General features: G+C 67.5%; 1 protein-coding gene across 5 annotated transcripts; it reads left to right on the forward strand.

Moving 5' to 3' along the window:
• Positions 1–362: 362 nt before the first annotated feature.
• Positions 363–9,095, forward strand: IRX4 (iroquois homeobox 4). Of its 5 annotated transcripts, none has more exons than XM_057710371.1 (6): positions 363–470; positions 4,520–4,664; positions 5,119–5,370; positions 6,071–6,180; positions 6,940–7,268; positions 7,700–9,095. In XM_057710371.1, exons 2-6 carry the CDS (start codon positions 4,620–4,622, stop codon positions 8,515–8,517), a joined length of 1,554 nt encoding a protein of 517 aa, XP_057566354.1. In that variant the 5' UTR covers positions 363–470; positions 4,520–4,619; the 3' UTR covers positions 8,518–9,095. The 5 variants fall into 5 exon arrangements, with proteins under 5 accessions (XP_057566354.1, XP_057566356.1, XP_057566355.1 ...); XM_057710373.1 differs by having other exon boundaries at positions 6,089–6,180; XM_057710372.1 differs by lacking the exon at positions 363–470 and adding an exon at positions 1,041–2,095.
• The last annotated feature ends 375 nt before the right edge of the window (positions 9,096–9,470 follow it).

Below are 9,470 nucleotides of genomic sequence, written 5' to 3' on the forward strand. Positions count from 1 at the left end.
AGGGGAAAGTTGGCGAGCGCGCGGCGCCCGCGGGGGAAAGCGTTAATGGGCGGCCGGGTGGGAGCCGCGCGCTCGCTCTCCCACGTCACGCCGGTGCGGGCTCGGCTGACGACCGCGGCGCCTGGGGACGCCGGCGCGCTCCGCTCGCTCGCCAGGTGCTCCGCCTGGAAATGTCTCCATCAGCTGTCGCCCGCTGCCCGCCGGAGCGCGCGCGCCGAGCGGCCGCGCAGAGCCCTTGCGGGCGGCCGGCAGAGGCCCGGCGCCGCCGCAGGTAGGCGAGGTCCCCGCGCCCGCCCCCGCCCCGGGGTGCCGAGACCCCTCCCCCCGGCCGGGGAGGCGGAGGCTCCGCGCGGCCGCCGAGGGGCGCGGGCGGCGGTGACGGCGGCGACTCCCCGGCGCGTCCCGGGCTGCGCGCTGCTCCCCGCGGCCCCGGCGCCCGAGCGGCGCGGGCGGGCGCGTCCCCGGCGCAGGTAGGGAGTGGGCTCGGCCGCGCAAACTTTGCGAGGATCGCTCCTGCGCTGGGGGCGCAAAGTTTGCTGCCCGCCGGTGGGGTGTCTGGAGGCCGCCGCGGCGGCCGCAAGTGGCAGGAGACGGGGGGCGGGGGCGGCGCGGGGCTCGGGGGGCCGCGCGGAGCCGGGGGCCTGCACCGGGACATCGGGCGGCCGCCTTCCCGGCTCGGGCGGCGCCCCGCGAGCCGGCGGCGCGGCCGCGGTGGGAGAGCCGGAGGGAGCGGGCCGGAATGCGGGGCGTTTCCGGAGGAGAATTCACCCCGCGCGCCTGCAGCTCGCCCCTCGGCTTCGCGGGAAACCCCAGAGGAGCGGCTGCGAAGGAGCGACCTGCCAACCTCGGGGTTCGCGAGTGCGGCGCCGGGACACCCAGAAGCCCTGAGCCCCGCACCCCGCCCGGGTGTCCGAGAGCCGTGCGCGGCACGCGCGCCCCCAGGGCTCGGCCCCGGGCCTTAGAGAAGGCCCCTGCCCTCTGGCTCCGGTCAACTTCTCTGGGCCGGAGAGAGCCCCCTTCCCCCCCCCCCACCCCCACCTCCGGCTCTCGGTGCGGGGAACCGGGGTGGCCCCCGGGGACAATTCTGGGGGCCGGCCGGACCGGGGAGGCGGGTGCTCAGCGGGCCTCAGGGGTGAAGCCCCGCCGCCGGGAGCAGAGGAAGGTCAGGACAGGGCCTCTCGCCCCAGAGGCCTCCCACGGTTCCGATGGCCAACATCACCCACCCAGCCCCACCCCGCCCCCGGCTCCCCCGCAGAAAGGGGGACTCGCGGACATCTAACACTTGGGGTGAATAATCGTCAGCCCCCCTTGCCCTGGGCTTCTCTCCAGACCAGTGGGGGCACCTGACCAAGACGGAGCCGCTGCCCTGCCTGTGGGGAACCGCGCAGTTCCTGGCAGGTCCTGCCCACGGGTGTATTTAGAACCTTAGGACGGGGGTCCCTGGAGGGACGTGGGCTCAGTCAGCAGAGGCTGTGCAGGCATATTGAGCTGGTGGTGCCTGAGATTCTGACACTCCTGCCTGTCGCTCTTGGAGGGAAACCCAGGGTGCCTCTGCTCAAGGCTGGGCCTTTCAGGGAAGAGCAGGGGCAGTTATTCCTGCATTACCAGGGGACAACGCCAGCCCAGAAAGTACCCGCGTTCCAGCCAGCGGCCTCGGCCAAGGCACGGGTTGTCAGCGGGGCATCAGGGGTGTGCCTGCGGCCGCAGACAGATGGGGCGAACCTGGGCTCCAGGTTGCAGAGCGGGGGCTGTGTGGGCGGCCTGCAAGGTTTCAAGGTTCCTCTGGCAGCCCTAAGCTTCCCCAGACTGAGTAGCGCGCGGCCCTCATGCAGCCAGCCTGGGCTGGGCCTGGGCCAGGAAGCAGAGGGTCAAGGTGCAGCGGCCTGAGAAAGTGCCTCTGCAGAGCGGGATTTCAGGATCAGGGAAAGAGGTGGCCAGTGAGAACCAGGCCGGCAGGCGTGGACAGGGAGTGTCTATTCACACACTCAGGCTGGAGAGGAAAACAGGAGAAGGCGGCAGTGATGGTCGAAGGCAGCGCCTGAAACCCCTCCCCCAGAGGCCCCCACGGACCTGCTGTGCCCACCCCGCTCTGAGGGTGAGAGCACGTCTGCTGCTTAGAAGATGAATGGTTGCGTGTGCAGGGGTGTCGTTCCCCGCGAGCTGTGGCCCGAGTCTCCGGGGAAGGAAACGGAAGGGAGCGCAGGCCTGGGCGCAGCGCGCTCTGAGAGCGGTAGCCCTGAGGCGCTGGACACTGGGACCTGGGCGGTGGCTTCCTCCCCAGCAGCTGAGCGCTTACAATTGCCGGGTGAGGCCGCGGCCACAGGAATGGAGTGAGGAAAGGATGCTGAATGCCGTCCTCCCGTGGAGACCGCTGCTCCCAGAGCCCGCAGCCACCCTGGGCCATGGCGCCTCCTGCCCCCCCCCCACCCCGCGCCTCATTACCCGGGGAGAGTGAGTTGTTTGTAAACAATAAATAATGGAAAGTAGGAGGATGTTCCGTAAAAGCCTCAGCAGAAGCCAGAAACCTGGAAGGAGATGGGAGGAGGGAGGAGGGGGGAGGGGAGGAGCAGAGGAGAAGAGGGAGATTGAGAGATTCATTTCTGCCTGAGAAGCCCCGGTGGCTAGTTTCTTATTATTTACAGGAAGGTGATATTAGGAATTCAGGTGAGAAAGAAATAAACACGGCCGCCACGAAATCAATACAGAATTCAAAAACAATTATTAATGTCATTTGACTCGTGTTCTTTATACATCTCTCCCGGCTACAGACGCTAAACTGTCTGAATAATTTGCATGGAGCGGCTATTCATTATTTCCGATGCCTTTCCTTTGCAAGCGGCTCGGACGTGGCCGGCTGCGGTCCAACGCGATCGGAGAAGTCGCACTTTCATCTGTAAATTAAAGCAATTACGCAGCAGATATGATATGATGCGTACTGTGGTCTCCAGATAGTCATCAATCACCTTCAACCGAGCTGTCAGAGCGGGCAGATTTCGTTTCTGGGAGGCAGGTTTGCAGCTGGGGAGAGGGCGAGAACGTCATCATTAATTAGAGGGTGACCCTGGGGCGATTCACAGGTCTGAACCCGGGACTCTTTCCTAGCAAGTCTGCACAGCGCCGCTGCGCGCGGCTCCCCGCCGGCGACCGCGGGAGGCCAGGCCGGGCGGGAACGGCAGCGGCGAGCCCGGGCCCCCGGAGGCTGGCGGCGCACAAGGCGGCCAGGGGTTCCGGGCGGCTCGGGCGGCCCCTGACCGCCTGTGCGCTGGCCGCCACTCCGGCCTCGGGCGAGGTCCCAGGGCCGGGGCCGGCTGGGGAAGTGCTGGGGTGGGCGCTCGACGCTCCCCTGACCGCTCCCGGCGCCCCCTGCCCCGTACCTAGGCCCCAAGGTCGCCGGGAGCAGCGCGCGCAGCGGGAGCGGCCCCGGAGCCCAGTCGGGAACCCTGCGGGTCCGAGCGCGCGGGGCTGTCTGGCAGTCCCGGGTGTGGCCGCGAGGGGTCGGGGGGGGGGGGTCGCTGAGGGAGGGCGGCCCGCGGGAGCGGGTGGGGAGGGGCGCCACAGCAGGGCCCGCGCGCCGAGCTGGAACTTACTGGACGAGGAGGGGGGGTGGTTCCCCGGGGGCCCGGCGGCCGGGAGCGGCAAGGCCCGGCGGCCCACCGAGCCCGAGCCCCGGGGCGGCGGGCTCTGCGGGAAGGCCCAGACCCCCACCCGGAGGGCGTTCTGACCTCCCGGGGCGGACGCGCGGGTAGGCGCGCTGGGTCTGGAACTGCAGCCCGGTGGAGGGTTCGGACCGGCGGGAGGCTTGGCCGAGTCCGGCTGAAACAATAGTCGGGCCCGCGCGGCCTCTGGCCGCGGAGCGCCGGCCCGCGAGCTGCCTGCCTTCCCCCCCGGAGGGGCGCGCGGAGCGCGGAGGCCCGGCCGGCCGGCCGCGCCAGCGCGCGGCTCGTTTTACGCGTTGATGACATCTCCGGTGCAGACCCGCTCGCACACCCCTCACACGTCTCGTTTGTAATTGAGACGAATGATTACAGTGGGGTGGGAAGGAGCAGCTGCTCATTAATTAATTTCTAATTAAAAGTGCCTCCCGCCCTCGGTGACTAAGGAGAAACCCGTTCGTCGGCGCGCTGTTGACTCCTCGGATGAAGTGCGCCCTCCGCCCCGGCGGCGCGGCCCGCCTGTCCGCGGCCCGCCTGTCCCCGCCCCGCCCGGCCCGGCGGCGGCCGGGTGACCCTCGCGTCTGCGGCCAGGCCGGCCTCCGCGGCGTGGGGCTGACGTCAGAGCCTCTGCCGCTTAAAGCCGCGCACCGCTGACCTGACGGATGCGCACGACTCACTTTTTTTTTTCCCTTTTTTTGCAAAATATGTATTTGTGCCGCCGCTGCGAGGCCGGTCGGTCCCAGGGCCCCCTCCAGGCTCCGGACTGCGAAGCTAAAAGGACCGCCGCGGCTCCCTTTCCTACCCACTTAGAAAAGTTTGTGGAGCGCGTGGCTGAATTAACCCGCTCTTCTGCTTCGCCCTCCCAGCGCCTAGAAGCCGGCGGCCCCGGAGCAGTGGCCGCGCCACGCCGGCCCCCTCGCGCAGGACCCCGCCGGCCCCGCCCGCCGGCCCCGGGCCGCGCCCGCCATGTCCTACCCGCAGTTTGGGTACCCCTACTCCTCGGCACCCCAGGTAAGGGGGCCCCGCTCGGCCAGCCACCCGCTGTCTCCTCCCAGTGAGCCGGGCCTGTGCCACGCACCCCTCGCGCCGCACTCGGGGGTGGGCAGAGGCGCTGAGGAAATCCGACGGGCAGGGTGCCCATTTCCCGCTTTGTTTGCCCCCTCCCGCCCCTCCGGGCTCTGAGGCTACGCCCCCGGGGACTCAGAGACGTGGCACGCGAGGGCTTGCGCCCCGCGGCCTTGGAAACCCCCGGGGGAGGGTGTGAACATTCTGGGCCCCACGTGGCTGTACAGGGCCAGGCGCACCAGCTCGCCGCGGGAAAGAAGGCGCGGCCCGGTGAGGATGCCGGTAGCACCGAGGACATGGGGTGCGCGCTCCTGGGCGGCACGTGGGGTGGACGGAGGCCCAGGGACCCAGCCTCCCGCCCGGCGGCCCCGCCCTTCCAAGCGGCCCCTCTCTCCCCCAGTTCCTGATGACCACCAACTCCCTGAGCACGTGCTGCGAATCCGGTGGCCGCACGCTGGCCGACTCCGGGCCGGCTGCCTCGGCCCAGGCGCCCGTCTACTGCCCGGTCTACGAGAGCCGGCTGCTGGCCACCGCGCGCCACGAGCTCAACTCAGCCGCGGCGCTGGGCGTCTATGGGGGCCCCTACAGCGGCTCGCAGGGCTACAGCAACTACGTGACCTATGGCTCCGAGGCGTCTGCCTTCTACTCGCTGGTAAGGGGCGGGGGTGTATCTCGAAACTTCTCCCTGCCGCGCACGCCCCTACCCCGGGATTTGCCGCACACACTCTCCCTGAACTCTGGAGGCGAGGCGCGGGGGAGAAGCACGCCTTGGCCCGCGTCCACTTTGCGCCTCCTAGCCTGGTCCTTCAGAACACCGCCAGCCCCAGGGCTGCGGTGTCCTGGCGGGTGGTCCGTTGTATTTGATGTATTTATTCTTTTCTGCTCGCTACTAAGTTCGGGTCGGATGTCTGGTTCTGTTGGAGCTCGCTGCGGCCTGCTCCCCCCCCCCCCGGGTCCCCTGCCCCCTCACACCTCCCCGCCATCCTCTTCCTCCCCTCCCCCACGTCTCTCCTTCCTTCTCCCCTCCTGGCCCCATCCCCCTCCCCCCTTCACCCTCCTCCTCTGCTGTCCCTTAGTCGCTCCCCCCTCATCCCTCCTCCTCCCTTCCCTCCCTCCCTCCTTCTCCAGCCTCTTGTTCCCCCGACACCCCCCAGCTGTAACTCCACGGCTTGGGGTCCTTCGCTGCCTGGGCCGGAGGCAGAGTCTCGGAACAGGCGACGTGGGTGGGAGTGGGATGCGGGCGGCTGCCCACGGGTCTTCGGGAAGCAGGCAGGAGCCAGTGGTCCCAGGGGAGGGGCTCCAGCTGGGTCGCATCCCGGAAGCTGCGACCCCAGGCTCACGGGCTCCTACAGAACAGCTTCGACTCCAAGGACGCGCCGGGATCTGCGCATGCGGGCCTCGCTCCGGCCGCCACCGCCTACTACCCCTACGAGCCGGCGCTGGGCCAGTACCCCTACGACAGGTGAGGGACCCCCGCCCTCCGCCGCCCCACCCCCGCGGGCCGCCAGCCCCGCCCCTGCCAGCGCCACGCCCCCTCTGAAAGTTCAGGAGACGGGAGGGGCGGCGTTCCCCGGGTCCGGGCATCCCCGGCTCCCAGCCGGCCCGAGCCAGGGGAGCCCCTCGCCCCTTCCCCGCCCGCGCGCCGGCGGCCCGGAGTCGGGACTTCTCCTCTCACGCGCAGGCTTCCGACGCCTCCCCGCACCCCAAGAAGGGCCGCCTGTGTGCTGTGTCAGGGCCCAGTTCCCCGCCCCTACGGGGGAGCAAGGGGGGGGGGTCCTTGCCCGCCAACAGACAGTACGCCTTTCGTGCGGCCACAGAAAAACTGAACCGCAGAAAATGCACGTAGGCCCTCTGGGCGCGTTTTCCCCACGGGCGCTCACGACCATTTCTGCCCACTGGCCGTGCGCAGTTTGGTTCGCGTCCCTGCGATACGCTTTCCTGGTTTCGGGATCAAAGGCGGGGGCGGGGATAAAGGAACTCAGAGAGACACAGGTGTATGTAGAGTGACAGAGAGCTGGCCGGGCCCTGCGCCCGCGCGCCTCCCCACCCACGGGGACCTCTCCGGCTGCGTGTGAGTGTAATCACAGATAAACATGAAAAGGCAGCGCCTGCCTGGGTGAAACCCACGTCTTACCACCACACACACACACACACCCGCGACCGGGGCTGGAAGCCGGTGGCCCCGGCCCTGGCCGCCGCCCCATTGCCCAGCTGTCTCCAGGTACGGGACCATGGACAGCGGCTCGCGGCGGAAGAACGCCACGCGCGAGACCACCAGCACGCTGAAGGCCTGGCTGCAGGAGCACCGCAAGAACCCCTACCCCACCAAGGGCGAGAAGATCATGCTGGCCATCATCACCAAGATGACCCTCACGCAGGTCTCCACCTGGTTCGCCAACGCGCGCCGGCGCCTCAAGAAGGAGAACAAGATGACCTGGCCGCCCAGGAACAAGTGTGCGGATGAGAAGCGGCCCTGCGCAGAGGGCGAGGAGGAAGAGGGCGGCGAGGAGGAAGCCCGGGAGCAGCCCCTCAAGAGCACCAAGGGTGAAGGTGCGTGGCAGGTTGCTGGCGCGGGGGCTGGGGCCCCGGGCGGCGCCTCCCTGTGCCCCATCCCTGGCTCTAGGACCTCTAAAGGCGTGGAACAGGGCAAACCCTTGGGCCCAGGCAGCAAATGAATGCCCAGGCACCGAGTGAGGGAGGCCCTGTGCACGTGGGCGCCTGGGATGCTGGGTCAGGAGCACGCTTAAAGGTGCAAAATCACATTCTAAACACTAGACCCCACCCTCTATACGAGGCTGAAATCAGCTCCATCGTGTTGGTTTTGGGGACCGGAGCCTTGGAGGAAATGGAGGTAGAAGAAAGGTGCAGGTGCTTTTCCTAGCTCCAAGGTGGGCCCCTGACCATGCGCTTGGAATGAGGAAGGGGGTTCCTTAACCCTCCATCCCGTCTCCCTCCACTGGTCACCCTTTCTCTCCTGGCAGAGCCCATCTGCAAAGAGAAGGATCTGGAGCTCAGCGACTTGGAGGACTTCGACCCCCTGGAGGGGGAACCCCCAGAGTGCGAGCTGAAACCGCCCTTCCAGCCCCTGGACCGAAGCCTGGATAGAGTCCCCACCGCACCAGATGGCCCCAGCGCCCCGGGGAAGGAGGCTCCGGGGGCCCTCCGGATGCCCCTGGCCGCTGGGGGAGGGGCCAGTCTGGACCAGAACCTGGAGAGGGCCCGAAGCTGCCTCCGGAGTGTGGTGGCTGGGCCGGAGCCACAGCCGAGCTCGGGCGCGGGGGGCGGCCCACAGGCCTGTGAGCCCAAGCTGGGCTTTGCTCCGGCTGGGGTGTCGGCAGGCCTCGAGGCCAAGCCGCGCATCTGGTCCCTGGCGCACACAGCCACCGCCCTCAGCCAGACTGAGTTTCCCTCGTGCATGCTCAAGCGCCAAGGCCCCGCTGGCCCTGCGGCCCCCGCCTCAGCACCCGCGGCCTCCTCCTCGCCTGTGGCCCCAGCTCCCGCAGGTGCCCTGGACAGGCACCAGGACTCCCCGGTAACCAGTCTCAGAAACTGGGTGGACGGGGTCTTCCACGACCCCATCCTCAGGCACAGCACTTTGAACCAGGCCTGGGCCACCGCTAAGGGCGCCCTCCTGGACCCGGGGCCGCTGGGCCGCTCCCCGGGGGCGGGCGCCAACGTGCTGACGAAACCCCTGGCACACTCCTTCCCGCCTGCTGCGCCCCACGACGCCCCCACCTCCAGCGCAGCCAAGGAGCTGCTGGCCATGCCCAAGGCCGGGGGCAAGCCCTTCTGCGCCTAATTGGCCGGTCGTCTGGGCCAGGAGGGCGCCGGCACGCAGGCTGCAGGCTCCAAAGTGGCCAACTCTTTTTCTACCGAGTTTCCAAAGCGAGGCAAGAGCTTGGCAGAGCTCAGGCCGAGAACCCACCCTGGAGGGAGGATCTGGACGCAGGCTCCCGGGGCCACAGACCAGCCCCCCGAGCGCCTGGACGTGAGTCAGCCAGGCCATGCCAAACTCGGGGACCCGGCAGGACAGGGCTGCTCTCAGAGCAGCAGGGAAACACCCTGAAGCATAAGGTTTACGTCCAAAAGTTTACACGCAGGAGACGTTTCCGTCTGAGGCCTGTTGTGTTGCTGTCTCCTTTAGGGCTGGAGGCTCGCCTCTGTTCCGTTTGAGGACTCCTCAGCCTGCTGACCTTCTGATCTCATCCTCAGCACATACTTTTCACCAACAGCACTTCCACCGAGTTTACACTATTGCACACTCTGAACTCAATACAAGTATGTTTTTTTAATGTATGTTCACACCAGTAATTGCCTGCTTCGGAGGCTGATATAACAAAACCAATAAAACCGAGTGATGGTGTTTGCATTGCAAAATGAACACATTTGAAACCTGGGGGTTCGGAAACGTGGAGGAGGAAAGCTGCCCACCCTTCCCCGGGGGCAGGAGTGGGGACAGCCGCTGACCCAGAACCCTCACGGGGGTTGTGTGCAGAGCCCAAGACTTGACGTAAAGCCATTGTTTGAAACAAAATAGTCACAGTAAACTTTCAGGATTCTGTTGAATTCCCAAATAGCGATGAGAGACCCCAAACTTTTCAACTCTCCCCCACTGCCAGACTCCGGAATTTTGAGAAAGTAAAGTTTCTTTGTCTAGATTAGAATAACTTTTAAACGTCCAGATTCCCCGGGGCTGTGCCTTGGGGGGAGGGGTGTGGCGCTGTCCCCGCCCTCAGCCCCTCCTGGGCGGGA

Source organism: Hippopotamus amphibius, chromosome 15 (assembly GCF_030028045.1).
Source record: "Hippopotamus amphibius kiboko isolate mHipAmp2 chromosome 15, mHipAmp2.hap2, whole genome shotgun sequence".
Classification (NCBI taxonomy): Eukaryota; Metazoa; Chordata; class Mammalia; order Artiodactyla; family Hippopotamidae; genus Hippopotamus; species Hippopotamus amphibius.